The sequence below is a fragment of the Leptonotus elevatus genome, chromosome 15, assembly GCF_054856555.1.
Source record: "Leptonotus elevatus isolate MCC_2025b chromosome 15, RoL_Lele_1.0, whole genome shotgun sequence".
Lineage (NCBI taxonomy): Eukaryota > Metazoa > Chordata > Actinopteri > Syngnathiformes > Syngnathidae > Leptonotus > Leptonotus elevatus.
Window position 1 is genome coordinate 19,144,539 of NC_141253.1, and position 15,862 is coordinate 19,160,400.

The 15,862-nt window shown below is 40.3% G+C and overlaps 1 protein-coding gene across 1 annotated transcript in view; it reads left to right on the forward strand.

Annotated features, from left to right (window-relative positions):
- The window catches only part of slc27a6 (solute carrier family 27 member 6), a 54,897-nt gene that overhangs the window by 31,622 nt on the left and 7,413 nt on the right, over positions 1–15,862 (forward strand). Inside the window, exons 5-9 of the mRNA XM_086096214.1 lie at positions 5,469–5,663; positions 8,136–8,226; positions 8,318–8,516; positions 10,605–10,702; positions 11,680–11,810. Coding sequence (XP_085952340.1) covers positions 5,469–5,663; positions 8,136–8,226; positions 8,318–8,516; positions 10,605–10,702; positions 11,680–11,810 — 714 coding nt within the window. The remainder of the gene's footprint in view (positions 1–5,468; positions 5,664–8,135; positions 8,227–8,317; positions 8,517–10,604; positions 10,703–11,679; positions 11,811–15,862) is intronic.

A 15,862-nucleotide genomic window follows, 5' to 3' on the forward strand; every position in this document is an offset into this window, starting at 1 on the left:
CCAGCCGCACATGCCTCACATGGTCGTACAGGGGCTGTGAAAAAAAGCAAAATGTCATCGAGATACACAAACTTGTCAATCATGTCTCGGAGGACGTCATTGACCAGTGCCTGGAAAACGGCGGGGGCGTTTGTCAACCCAAATGACATGACCAGGTACTCATAGTGCCCTAGTGGTGTGTTGAAAGCCGTTTTCCATTCATCACCTTCTCTGATGCGGACGAGGTGATAGGCGTTGCGCAGATCGAGCTTGGAAAAGATAACAGCACCATGGAGAGGTGCGAATGCTGACTCGATCAAGGGGATGCGGTATTTGTTTTTTACTGTTATGTTATTTAGCCCTTGATAGTCTATACAAGGTCTTAAGGACTTATCTTTCTTACTCACAAAGAAAAAACCTGCACCAACAGGGGAGGAGGACAGGCGGATGATACCTGCAGCCAGGTATTCGGTGATGTACTTCTCCATAGCTTCTCTCTCTTGCCGTGAGATGTTGTAGAGTCGTCCTTTTGTGAGAGTGGCTCCTGGCAGGAGCTCAATAGCACAGTCATAAGGCCGGTGAGGGGGTAGGGCCATGGCACGATCCCTAGAGAAGACTTGTCCAAGGTCATGATAGCATTCAGGTACAGAGGTGAGGTCTGGAAGGTCCGGTTCCTTGACACAAAGGGCTGGCACTATGGCTGACTGCAAACAATGGCTATAACCAAAAAACACTCCATGCAGTAAGCCTTGGCACCGTCCAATCAATATCGGGGATGTGGATTTTTAGCCAGGGTAATCCAACTACCAAGGGTGGCTGAGGGCAATCAAAAACATATAGGTGAATGACTTCACGGTGGTTGCCTGAGAGCTCGAGAGAGACTGGCATTGTCTGCTGTTCTACTCGCACAGTAACTGACCATTGAGGGCTGTGGTCTTGAAAGGCGTAGCCAATAGGAGAGTCTCTATTCCCATTTGCTTGACTAGGCTGCGATCGACGAAATTCTCATCAGCCCCGCAGTCGATTAGCGCAGACAGTGCCCTGGACTGGTCGTTGTGGAACAGCGTAGCAGCGAGTTGGAGTCGGCGTGAGGAGGGGCTATGCGTTTGGCTCACCAATACCTCCCCTGTTATTGGTGAGCCTGCCCTTTTGCTGGCTTGACGGGACATGCACGGATAAAGTGACTGCCTTGCCCACAATACAGGCATAGGCGATTACTATATCTCCGCGTCTTCTACTAAAATGAAAGCTTGGCGCGTCCTAATTGCATAGGTTCTGTAGCGTCAGAGGCGGGCGCGACTGGAGTCGGGAGCTGAATTGGCTGACTGGGTTGCGCGCGTGGAGGAGAGTTTGGCCTAGTGGGCGGGGCTGATCGTCGCTGTTTCTGATGCTCTCTAAGACGACAATCAATCTTTATGGCTAAGTCGACAAGTTGGTCAAGATTTGATGGTTCGTCACGGGAGGCCAACTCGTCTTTTAGGGACTCATTGAGAGCGCGGAGGAATACTTCTTGAAGCGCCTCGTTGTTGAACCCACTCTCGGTGGCAAGGGTGGTGGGAATTCCGCCACGCTACGGGGGCCTTGACGGAGTGACATTAGTCTTTTGGCTGCCTCTTTTCCACGTACTGGGTGATCAAATATTTTGCGCATTTCCTCCGTGAAGTTGGAATAATTTGAACACACTGCTGATTGACGCTCCCACTCAGCTGACGCCCAAGCTGTGTCTCCTCCACCTCGCCCAGCAGTGTGATTTTCTCACGCACACATACACACAAACAGGGAACAAATAGGCAGGGCTCATGGGGAGGTAGTGGGGGTCCTGACAGTACCCCCCCCCCCCCCTCCTGACACAGAATCAAAAACTATTTTATACATTTATTTTTGTGTCATCAAAATTTTGGAGGGATTTTGAAAATATATGTATGTGAGAAAACTGGACATATCATTGCAGTTGATCTTAAAAGGTATAATTACAAATTTTGTACATAACGACATGGCCCCTTTGAGATCAATCATATGCTCTTATTTGGCAAATTAGATTTACCGGTACACAAAATAAGAATTTCCAAATCTCTTTCAAATTTTCATGTATTTCTTGCAGAATTTGATTTGTATATTAATACCTTTAAATTGATAAGAAAAACAAGAAAAGTGTATAGACATTGAAAATCCTTGGTGAGTCATCTTTAGGTAACCTTAATTGAGAATTTACTGTGCATTATGTTGTTACTTTCCATGTCGCTTTATTATTACATTTTTATGTTCTTTATTTTTCTTACGTTGCATTGAGGTTTTAACAATGCGAATGTTCGCAAGTCAAGTCTCAATAAAGGAAAAGAAAAAATCATGACAAATATATCTTTGTTGTGCTGTATTCATCTCTTACTATCTTTTTTTTTAAACAAAGTGCAGTGTGCAATCAACAAACGTTCATTGCTTGTTTCATGTACTTAATTCTCAAATTTTTCTCCAAATTTGATATTAATTCAAAATGATTAATATATTATATTTTTACGTTTTGTATTCAGCAAGCTTTCTGATTATACAAACCTGAAAATAGGATAAAGATTGAGAAAGTTATGATTAGCTCTTAACTTCAAACATCTGTGCATTGGCTAAGATGCGGCAAACTAATGCCCTTTTATGGGGAAATATGGGCGTAGTTTTTGCTAATTAAGAGTGCTGCAGGCACTTATTTAGAATGAATTTTGGTTCATCAACATACGCTAAATCTTACGAAGACAATGAACCGGTACACACGTCATGAATCCGACATTTTGCATATACTTCTCTGCATTTATTAGTGAATGAGGCCCACTGAGACTGTATCAGTAATTTCATATCATTAGCAATTCTTACAAAATTTTCCTTCTTGTCAAAAACTAATTTGAATAAGAAATCAGTTTTGGTTTAAAAGATGCGACTGCACCGAATCGTTCCACTTTAAAACATATACAATACGAGATACAGTACATATCGATCGCTGATGGAAATTACAGACAAGTTCATTCCGATGTACAGTATGTAAAAATTACAACAAAAACCTCTTGCATCATACCATCTTGAACTGAGCCGTACCTTAATCGAATCATAATCCCGGTGAATTAAACCAAATCAAATCAGTCCACTTCAAAATCGTGGTCGGATGCACGGTGACTGCACTCCATCACTCTATGTTGACCTTGCTGACCTGTCAACACACCCATGTGGGTGAGATATGGGTTGGTGAATGGGTCCCATCTGGGCTGCTCTGCTGGGTCCCAGATAATTTTGGCCAGGGATTTCATGGTGGCCCCATGTGGACAAGCCCATATGGGCTCAAGGTGGTTCTCATATGGGCCCTAGCTAAAACCCACATGGGCATGGAATGGGCTGGTGAATGGGCCCCATCTGGGTCCCAGTTAAAATTGTATTTGATTTGTTTGTTTGTGAGCAGATCAAACAAATATGTCATGTTCCAAAAAGCCAAACATAGCAATACAGTATAACAAACAATCAATAAAGCAAAAAGTTGACTCCTAAAAAAATATTGCCATGACAGGGATCTGAACCAGGGTACCATGGAAACAAAGTCAGGCACCCTAACCACTGAGCTATATAGCCACATGTCAAATTGGATGTTTTAAATACATTTAACATGACATCGGCCTATCCCTGAGCTAAGATCCAAATTTTAAGTCTAATCTTGGGGAAGTCTCTTCCGTAAGTGAAAATGACTTCCAGTGCCCATATTAAATTCCTTTTGTTCGAATGTCAGTGTTTCCTGTGACAAGCGTGGAAAAAGAAAATGGGGCCAATTCGTCTCTAAAACTGAGAAGTGTCAGTGTGAAGGTTGATCTTAATTAATTACATCTCTGTGTGGAGGGCTAGTTATGTTAAAGACAAAGTTGATGTTCCAACACTTCCAGCAAATATCGAGTCATGAAAGATCAAATAACAGTTGCAATCAACAATACAGTGGACTCAGTGCATCCTGACGTTTGGGAGGAATTCTCGTATCAGCTTGATGTTGTCTGTGCTGCCGATGGTGGCCACATTGAGTACTTGTAAAACATGAAATAAAAACTTGAAGGTACCGTATGCTATAGTTTTCTATTGTTTTTCATTTTTGAAATATCGCATAATGATTTTGATGTATTCTTTTTGAAGAACCCTGTACTTTTAACCAATTTTTGCTGTGCAAATGGGCTCAAGTTGGGCCTCATATGGGCCCTAGCTAAAACCCACATGGGCAACCCAGTTATCTCCCAACTGGGGCCTGCTAGGCTGATTATGGTGTTCTTGATTGTACCCATAAGGGCTCCTTTCACACTCACGCCACACAGTTATTTTGTTACAAGCTTTAATAACAAAGAGACCAATAATGCGATCAATTACCTTTTTTATTCATTTTCCAACTCAAATGAACCTGGAGCCCAGAAGTACTTGTTGAGGTGGCAAAATTTTGCTAGTTGCAGACTTCCTTTAACTGACTGAAAGGGGGAGGGGTTTTCTCATATCTTTTCGGAATGCTGTGAGCGCTTTATTCAAGGTTTGAATATTAATCTTGTGCTAATGACTACGGTGGCCCTGAAGTGCAAAACACAAAAAAGTGAACACATCTGCAAACCAAAAAAACACAAACCAAATAAAAACTACAAAAACACAAATGAAACACAACAGCAAATTTAAAAAATCACAAAAACAAAATGTAATCGCAAACACAAAAAAACAAAACAAAAAACAAAAAAGTAATCGCAGACAGAAAAACTTAATCACAAATACAAATCAAAAACACAAACACAAAAAAAGGAATCGCAAACACAAATAAAAAAACAAACAAATACAAAATACGAAACAAAACATTAAACGCTAACGCTACTATAAAACTGTAATATCTATTATTTCTATATATTTTAAGCACATGTAAACTGTGCTTAACTGTGCTGTTAGTAGGAGGTACTTTCGTCCAATCACATTCCTCGGATCTCCCCTGCCCTCCCCTCACGTAAACACCACTTCCGTTAGCGAAATTTTGTGTTTCATCATTTGTTAATTAATGTGTTTCGCTGTTTTGTGTTTGCATGCTTACCTTTTTGTGTTTGTGGGGTTTTTTTGTGTGTGTGTTTGCGATGTTTTGTTTTTTGTTTCATATTTTGTGTTTTTATATTTGTGTTTGCGATTACTTTTTGTTGTTTTGTTTTATATTTTGTGTTTGTGTTTTTTGTTTGCCTCGGCGATTACATTTTAGTTTCGTTTTTATTTGCGATTACGTTTTTGTGATTTAAAAAAAAATTGCTGTCGTGTTTCGTTTTAGTTTTTTTTATTTGGTTTGTGTTTTTTTGTTTTTGCGTTTTGCATTTTAGGGCCACAGTAAATGACCCAGTAATAGTCCAAATAATACATATTGCCACCCTCTTAAAATAATTGCCTAAGTCATTTTTTTGTAAATAAAATAAAAAAAATTGTATTACTTCCTCTTACAGTAATGTAATCTTTTCCACCATCAGACAGAGCTCGACAAGGTCCACTGTGTGCGGATGGGAGTCGGGAACGGGCTGCGACAGGATGTCTGGCAAGAGTTCCAGAGACGCTATGGAAACATAAAAATGTGTGAGGTGTACGGCTCCACGGAGGGAAACCTGTGTTTCATGAATCACATTGGCAAGATCGGCACAGTGGGGCGTTCCAACTTCATGTACAGGGTGAGTGGATGGCAATCCTAATGTCTATTGAAGTAGCACATTGTTACCTATTGATGTGTACCTATCAGTCCCTTTAAGTGGAGAACCTTTCCCCAACCTTGCTTCTGAGCAACTGAGCCTTTTGGAAATTTACCTTATGTACCCAATCATCAGAAGCGCCTGTTTCCAATTAACTTGTTCACCTATGCAATGTTCCAAACATTCTGAACCTTCCTCAACTTTCCCAGTCTTTTGTTTTCTCTGTCCCAGCTTTTTTGGAATGTGTTACAAGCATCAAATTCAAACATTAGAGCGTATATGCAAAAAAAAAAAAACTATAACAATCAGTTTGAACATATCAACATCACCATAACATGTCATGTCTTTGCAATATATTCAATTTAATATACAGTAGGTTGAAAAGGTTTTGCGAATCATTGTATTTAGGGATACACAATAATATCGGTGGCCGATAATTATCTGCAATTATCGACTGCGGTAATATAACCTCATTTAAGCAAGAAAATACCACAAGGAGCAACAATAAAAGAAACAAACTTTGGCTGATACCTCAGAAGATGAATTGTAAGCTGTCATTTGTTGAGAGGTCAAAATTCCAAAACATTTAAAGGGTTCAAATTTTGGACGATGGCCTTACCTGCGTTTGGAATTGACTTTCCACTGATTTTTTTAACAGTTCCTAAAATTTCAGGTTAATATCTTTTTCCTAAGGTACTGTACTGGTTGCTATGGACATTTGAAAGATGCAAGTACCAAAACTTTAAACCCCTTTTTCTCAAAACTATTTCAACCTGCCAACATTAAAATTGTAACTTTGTTAATTATTGTGTGTTCGTGGGTGCTCATTTGTGCATCATGTCACTCGCGCCACACTTACCGGAGGAGAGGCAGGGCATTACTTTAAAGTTAGAAAGAAGAGAAGAAGAACCACTTCATTTCACAAGCAACAATGGACTCAAAGCATTTGCTTTATTGTTGTTGCCCCACAAATTCTGCTAACTACGGGACCATTAAGAAGCGCACACATTATGTACCTGTCGTCCAAAATTTCATATGCTTGACATAAATTTAGGCTGGATCTGAACCTAAAGTACATCCTGTACAAGTTGTTCTGCAGGTCAACCACGCTAGAGAAGGTGAAGTTGAAAAACAGGTGCACAAATGTACACTGTGGAAAGTGACGTGACAAAGCACAGAACAAGTTGAAAGAGACATGGAACCGTGTGTCCAAGATGCAGCGTGGAATGAGATGACAAAACCGGCATGTAATGAGGTGGAAAAAACAAGCACGGAACTATGTGAGATAGGGTTAGCAGAAGGACTAAAACCTTTAACTGGTTGCCTCTGTTTGCCATTTCAAGGTGGTTCCGGGTAAATGGCCAAACTGGTACCAAAGCAAAAGGTCAGAGAGCAACGAATCATGAAAAGAATACACAGGCGTACTTGGCTCAGGATCGGGTGTATGTGGCGAAAAAGTAGTAGAACGAGACAAACCTGACTGTGAAATCAATATTTGAAACTGGTTTATGTCAAGAATTAGGTTAGAATATCCGGGGCTGTAACCTTTAAAATAAGAACCATGAAAATCTATAAAAATTTAAAATGGAAGGGCCAACCAACAAACTATCAGAAGAGACACAAGAATGAATGGAGGACACCGGCAACAGGGCAAACTGGCTGAGGGTTGGCTTGGTCGGCAGGCTAATAGCATGGACTGACCATTCTGTTACGTTTGGAGGTTCATTGCGGTGCGTGTGCTGTCAAAGTGGTACTATAGGCAAGATTGTAAATGGCGCCTCCCTTCAATGATGATTTACATATGCTTACAAAATTTGATGAATTTTTTAACATCACCTTTAATTCATTTAATGACATCACACAATTTTAAATATATGGACAATTTTCTTAATTTCTTGACTGTTTCATTACTATCTAACAAATCATGCGAGTGATTTTATGTTGCGACATCTAATTTGATTAGATAAACCGAAAAAAAAATCATGCTTTTTTTCCTTTTTCATCGACAGATTTTATTTGGATTTTATTCAGTGATCAAGCATTTTTTTTCCTTTTGTTTCTTTGAGAAAAATCTATGATTCTCGCTTGGGGTATGAGAGGTTGTGGGTTCAGATCCCGGACGAGCCCCCAGTATGTTACAACCAGTTCTGTTGCACTATTCTCCACAACAAATAAGGTTGCCATTGTTTTAACTTTTTACTTTAATGTTAAATAGTATAATTTAAATGTTGTTGTTGTAGTTTAACATTAAGTATTTGTATTAAAAATGTGATTATTTAAAATGTTCATACTAATTTCAATTTACTGCTCTTTCCTATTAGTAATAATTTCATTATTATTATTATTTCAGTCCACAGCGCCCTTAGCATCTGCCTATCTGGCCTAATGGCCCCTGTGCGTGTGTGTGGTTACTGAATATTGCTGTCTAATGAAATACCATTTTGTTTTGTGTAGCTCCTGCTCAAATATGATCTGGTAAAGTATGACATGATGAAAGACGAACCAATAAAAGATCAGTATGGCTTCTGTCAGCGAGTGAAAAAGGGTAACATTTTTGTCAGATTTCCATTCACTGAAGTGGCTTTCATCTAAAGTACTTTACTCCTCCTGAACTGCACTTTCCTGTTATTTCTCAGGCGAGACAGGGCTTTTACTATCCAAAGTAAGTGCCCTGACCCCTTTCTTTGGCTATGCTGGAAGCAAGCAGTTGACTGAAAAGAAGCTGATAAGGAACGTGTTTGTCAAAGGAGATGCGTACGTTAATACAGGTGACGTGATGGCTGAAGATAACGAGGGCTTCATCTCTTTCAAAGACAGAGTAGGAGACACCTTCAGGTACAGTTGTGTATGATTTAATAGTCAAATTAAACTTTTTGATCAAGAGTTATATTAATTTCTGTGATGGAATTTTTTCAACAAACCACCACAATAACAACAGCTTAATTACTTCACTGCAGAGTTAATCTACAACTTTGTAAAATAACACATTCAGGAGTTACACTTCAGGAGTTAAAATCTACTCCTAAAAATGTAACCCTGAAATGTTAGCTCTCCAATTTCTGCTGTGCAGATAGGCTCAAGTTGGGCCTCATATAGGCCCTAGCTAGAACCCACATGGGCACAGAATGGGCTGGTGAATAAGCCCCTCTGGGCCGCCCAGCTGGGTCCCAGTTAATTTTGTCCAGGGATTCCATAGTGGCGCCATGTGGGCAAGCCTAGTTGGGCTCAAGGTGGGCCTTATATGGCCCTAGCTAAAACCCACATGGGCAACCCAGCTTTCTCCCATCTGGGGCCTACTCTAGCTTGGCCCCCATGTGGGCTGATTATGGGTTCCTGATTGGACCTTGTTGAGAAGTTGCCTGTGAGGTCTGACAGATCTGTCTATTACCTCCCCGGTCCCTAGCACCAAAGAGTCACCTAGCAACAAACTTCTCAGCGTTGGCCACTTCATTCGTGAGATTTTGTGAGGGTGTATTCCATTTATACAGTCTAGCATCCTCTGGTGGTTAGTTTATTGGTGCAGTTTAATTTTAATTAGGAATATTTTGGCCACTGCGGCAGTTATCACTCCGATTAATCAGTCATAACAACAAATATTTTTTAACGTCTTCATAAAAAACATTACTTTTTGTCGGCTTCAGTTGAATACAGCATTGTGAATAGCATAGACCATGACACTTTGTGTGGATGAGCCAATAGGAGCACATGACAATGAGATGTAACATTGCATGGCCAAGCCTATTTTTTTGTGTGTTATGTACAAAAACACATTATTGTGCTTTTTTTCCATTATGAGTTTTTCTTTTAACAATATCGGGAGTTTTTATACATTGCCATGAGCTTCTTTTTTTTTAATCACCAACTTCCCAACAATATTGTGATAAGTATTGTATCGTGAGGTTCATATCATGAAATTTATCGTATCGTGACACTTGGCTGTTGTTATATCCCTACAAACGAGTTCTTAATAATGTTCACGAAACATTTACTATCTGATCTACTGTACATGAGAACTTTAAGGGACAGTGTGCAATCCTTAGCACCATCTAGTGGTGAACAAATAATTAATTCATTTTAAAAACCTACTATTGATTTTAATAATATGTTCTATCACATCAACGTACATTTTTTCTATATAATCGTAGGTCTAGAAATCACTAATTATATTACATAGCTGGAGCCTCACCTTACAAGAGGATGTTTCGCCGCCATCTTCCTGCTACAGATGCCCAAAGGACAACTTTGTGAACGTAGTTAGCCCTGGTGGTGCTTGCATCTAGTGTCGGACCCAATGGTTCGACCGCCGCTTACCTTCCACAGCTGGGGCCTGCAGGTGGTCGTTGCCGGTCCCGTGATTTGGGCTCCCGTCGCTTTTCACCTTCTGCTTTGCTCTCGCAGGTTTTTACCGCAGCTTTTACTAACTTTGTTTTTTTTACTACTTGAATGCTTAGATATTCCTCATCCGCTTTTAAACTGGAACAAAACATTTAAAATCAGCCCTGAAAGTGCAATATGTATGAAATTATACGCTTTGTTTGTTTTTGCACAATAAACACAAAACCCGATCTCACACGCATGCAGATATACAAGGAGAGATTCAGAGTGAAAGAGCTGTCCTCTTTTTGCTTGAGCTGGGGTAGTAGGAACGATACCCCACCACAGATAATTTTACCATTATTGTTTGTAGTGGGACTGGATCCCGTTTTTCCTGACTCGGAAGCCCAACTCCTTACACACTGAGCAGACTGAAATCAATGGAAAGTGACATGCCAAAAGGGGTGCACGTGGGATATGCAAGTGTTTTCAAAAATGTTTTTTCACTTTGTTACTATAGGGTGTTTAGAATTGTGAGAATTCTAAGAATCATTGTGTTTTAGTAGCTACTGTTATGAAGTATGGCTAATTTAGTTTTCCTGGATTTAGATGGAAAGGTGAAAATGTAGCAACAACAGAGATGGAAGAAACCCTTGGGTCAGTCGATTTTATCCAAGAAGTCAATGTTTATGGAGTGGAAATACCAGGTATGTTTATACATTGAGCAATTCTATAAAATATATAGGAATGTCAGCCCCTACCATACTCCCAAAGAGTTGATGTTTGCCAATATTTGGCGAAAAAAAAAAAGACTACAGATTAATCGGCTGCTTAATTTAAAAAAATATATATAACAGTGCTTCAAGTAACATTTAGGAATACCAACCATTTAACTAGAGTTTTAGCAATACAATTTTGCCATCTTGTTCTGTTGGTAGCCTTTTGAATGCTCACCCCTTCTTTTGCCTCTTCTTATTGTGGAACCTGATCTGCAACACTTGTATATAATCATCAAGCGGGACGTTATAATTTCACCAAATTTCATCGCTAGTCAATCTTTGTCAACGGGGGCAGATTTTGAGGGGGAGAGTTGGGATTGGGGGCAATATACTGCCGACGTGCGTATCAATCGCAAATGCTAAATGATATCTTGTTTGACTCTTCAACAGCGCTAAACAAGTCAATGCAATGCACTAATCATTTTACAAACTTTTTGCTCGGTCCCGGCGGCTATTGGAGATTGGCTGTGCCGTTTACCTCATGCTGGTCACGCATTGTAATAATGGAAATACAGCTACAAACCTCAGCTTGCGGTGTCTAACCAGCGACTGACGACCGCAATTGATAGTAGAATTACATCCCATGATTCTTAGATGCTAAAGCAGGAAGTAGTTCCAGTCACTGCCTGCTATGTAAGTTGGTCATGCTACGCGGATTTGAAGTAAATAGGAAGGAATTTAACAGTTAAATTCCCCTTTAATTGGTTTATTGTATGAATCACTATGACTATAACTGTGTGATTGATACATTGACACATGGCAAAATACAGGACGCCTGCGTAATCCCATCATTCATCAGCAAAACAGGTTCTTCTCAGTGACGGATTGACATACCTTCCATCAGCACTGACGGAATGCCCGCCTATGGTATCAACGCTTAACAATGTTTTTATTTATATGTATAGGCCATGAGGGAAGAGCTGGAATGGCTGCCATGATTTTAAGACCAGGCTTCATGTTTGATGGGAACACATTTTTTGAACATGTGGTGAAGGAGCTACCCACATATGCTCGACCCCTCTTCATAAGACTTCAGGTAAGGAGTCAAGTAGTGCGTAAAACACCATCAAAAGCCGCGTTTCCACCGCAGGACGTTCGGGTATGGGGAGGGGGGTAGGGACTTTCACAGGAACCGTCCTCTCAGCCGGGCCACTTGTGGCTGTGTCTCCACTGCGGAGTACGACCCATTTTGCGACGTCACGAGTTTCGATCGACACGTAAACGCCGTGCAACGATTTCTCCTGTGATGTCACCCAAGCACCGCGCGTCAAAAATTACGAGGAAAGAGAAAAACTTTAGGTGGTTGCTGTTTTTCTTTTCTTTTTCTTTTATGTACATGGTGTGGATGGATGATTTGAGTGAGAGGAGACTGCGTTTAGATGAAGAATTTGAAAAGGCTAACAGAGTGGAACAAAAATAGACAAAGGATTATTAAGAAAATAGTTTTGATGGAAGAGACTTAAGCCGAGAATGCATCATCGTCGCGCATGAAGGTAAGAATTTTTTTTATACTAAATATTTTTTAGCCAATCAGCACGAAAGCCCGATCGGGAGTTTATCGGGCCAGCGGAGTACCTACCCTCTAGTAGGACCTCCGCTCGTCCCCGCAAGTTCCTGTAAATGTGGCCCGGTTGGGAAGGCGCCTGCAGTGGAGACGCGCACATACGGGGCTGACCCCATACATTTACCCCAAAGTTCCTGCGGTGGAAACGTGGCTAATGTACCCCTGTGAAGCAGTTCCCATTTTTTTTCTGTCATGTTTGTTTTCTCCTTCACTACATTTATCACATTCTTTCATAAATTGTGGGAATTCATCAATAAACACATCAAATAAGAAACTCTTGGTTAGCTTGGGCTTTATTAGGTTAGTACAGGGGTAGGGAACCCTGGTCCTTGAGAGCCAATGTCCTGCCTGTTTTATATTTCTCCCTCCTCCAACACAGCATCATCAGCAAGCTCTGTAGAAGCCTGATACAGATCCTGTTAATTAAATCAGCTGTGTTGGTGGAGGGAGACATGGAAGTTATATTATCTTCCACCGATTTTTCCGGAAGAATGCGGCCCGTACCGGACATCGCACCGGGCCAAATGAGGTATCAAACGATGCGGCTCGATCTGACTCGCTGCGGCATTATTTTTCTTGGAATTCCGAGTTACCATGGCGACGCAATTCCCCAAAAACTCCCAAAAAAAGTCCCATAGAAGTGGATGGAGAAGCGGGGGAACAAACTAGAAAAATTTCCGCGGAAATTTTGAATGGGCCTGCTGACTCTTTTAAATGAGCTGAACAGTTTAAAATTTAAACCATTGAAATCGCTCAAGAAATGTGGAAGTTAACCATAATCAACTAAAAGTATTACTGCCCCTTTAAGAAACATGCACATTCACGCACACATATTTGATTTTAACTAACATTTCAATGAGCTGAACAGTTTAAAATGTAAACCATTGAAATCGGTCAAGAAATGTGGAAGTTAACCATAATCAACAGTATCTTACTGCCCCTTTAAGAAACATGCACATTCACGCACCAACAGACGTCACGCACCAACATTCCATTGATTTGTATAGGATTACGCTCACCTCAAACAAAAGCCTCTCACGACTTAAGGGTTGAAGATGCAGATTCCAGAAATGGCTCGTTAGAACGGCAAGGGTTTGGGGAACGCGAGCATGTTCTCAGTTTTTTAATCGGATGGAAAATGACCAAATGAGAGCAGGTTGAAAACTTATGATTGATCGAAAATGAAGAGGGAAAAACGGCGAAATTAACATTGACAAGAGATCGAAATAGTCCGACTTCTCCTCGCTTAAAGTAAAAATAAAGGTACTAAATGACACCTTAGCCAAATAAAAATAGGTTTGTCAGAAACTACACACTGCGAATTTGATGTCTAATGAGCAAAGATTGTGGCCATGGTGACGAGTTGAAGTGAAACTTGGAAATCAATGTTTTCCCTGTCTACACTCTGATTCTTAATTGGTCCGCTCAAGCCGAACCAATACACACAATGTTATAAGGCTATTTCACTCACTGTCTTTGAACCCGCACAGGGGGGAGAGCTTTCATTCCTCAATTTTTTTTGACACTGAGCTAAAGATGGGAAAAATTCCAACAAAATGAGCTAAAATTCATATCGGTCGGTTAACGTATGCCCGCGCAGCGTGTCTTGGAAAAAAGTGCTTGATGTGTGATTTTGTCTTTCCTTTTCCCATTCATTTCCTATGGGACCTTCTTTCCCTGAATTTTGGGAGTTTTTTGGGAATAGCGTCGCCATGGTAACTGGGAATTCCTAGAAAAATAATGCCGCACCGAGTCAGATCGAGCCGCATCGTTTGATACTTCATTTGTCCCGGTGCGATCTACGGTACGGGCCGCATTTTAGCAGAAAAATCCGTGGAAGATACTATAATAAGTTACGGAAGAATAATAAACCCCTTTTCTAGGATAGTAATATGTGCCTGCTTGCTCCGCTCAGCAGGCCCATAATTACAGATCAAGCACCTTTTTCCAAGACACGCTGCGCGCGCATACGTTAGCCGTCCGATATGAATTTTAGCTTATTTTGTTGCAATTTTTCTCATCTTTAGCTCAGTGTCAAAAAAAATATTTAAGGAATGAAAGCTCTCCCCCCTGCGCGGGTTCAAAGACAGTGAGTGAAATAGCCTTATAACATTGGTGTGTATTGCATCGTTTAGAGTGGAGCAATTAAGCCTCAGAGTGAAGAGAGGCAAAAAATCTATTTCCAAGTTTCACTTCAACTCGTCACCATGGCCACAATCTTTGCTCACTAGACATCAAATTCGCACATTTTGTAGTCACAAGGCTCTATTTTGTGACAAACCTACTTTTATTTGGCTACGGTGTCATTTAGTACCTTTATTTTCACTTTAAGTGAGGAGAAGTCGGACTTGGGAGCCTCTCTTTTCCATGTTAATTTCGCCGCCTTTCGCTCTTCATTTTCGATAAATCATAAGTTTTCAACCTGCTCTCATTTGGTCATTTTTCATCCGATTAAAAAACTGAGAACATGCTCGCGTTCCCCAAAATGACCAAATGAGAGCAGGTTGAAAACTTATGATTGATCGAAAATGAAGAGGGAAAAACGGCGAAATTTTCCATGTTAATTTCGCCGCCTTTCGCTCTTCATTTTCGATAAATCATAAGTTTTCAACCTGCTCTCATTTGGTCATTTTTCATCCGATTAAAAAACTGAGAACATGCTCGCGTTCCCCAAACCCTTGCCATTCTAACGAGCCATTTCTGGAATCTGCATCTTCAACCGTTAAGTCGTGAGAGGCTTTTGTTCGAGGTGTGCGTATCCTATACAATATCAATGGAATGTGGGTGCGTGACGCCTCCAACAAGTTAAAGTCAAATGTGTGTGCGTAAATGTGCATGTTTCTTAAAGGGCCCCAGTAAGATACTTTTAGTTTATGTTGATTATGGGTAACTTCCACATTTCTTGACCGATTTCAATGGTTTAAATTTTAAACTGTTCAGCTCATTTAAATGTTTTTAAATACATTTTAAAAAAACTCAACATTATTATTTAACATTTTTTAAATACATTTTCAAAAAAAACCTCAACATTATTATTATTTTTTTAATTAAATGGAATGGACTGCTATTTAAATACTGCTTTTTTAGCTATTACAAGTGCTACTACTAAAAGTCCTAATACTACTATTGCTCCAAGTATTGCGTCTTTCCACCTTGCAAGAGTCAGCAGGCCCATTCAAAATTTCCGCGGAAATTTTTCTAGTTTAGTATTCCACGGATTTTCCGCAAAAATGCGGCCCGTACCGTAGAACGCACCGGCACAAATGAGGTATCAAAAGATGCGGCTCGATCTGACTCGCTGCGGCATTACTTTTCTTGGATTTCCGAGTTACCATGGCGACGCAATTTCCAAAGAACTCACAAAAAAGTCCCATTGGAATGAATGGGAAAGGGGAACAAAATATAAAATCAAGCACCTTTTTCCAAGCCACGTTACGCGCGCATGCGTTAACCAATCGATATGATTTTTAGCTAATTTTGTTGCAATTTTTCCCATCTATAGCTCTGTGTCAGAATTTGTTTTT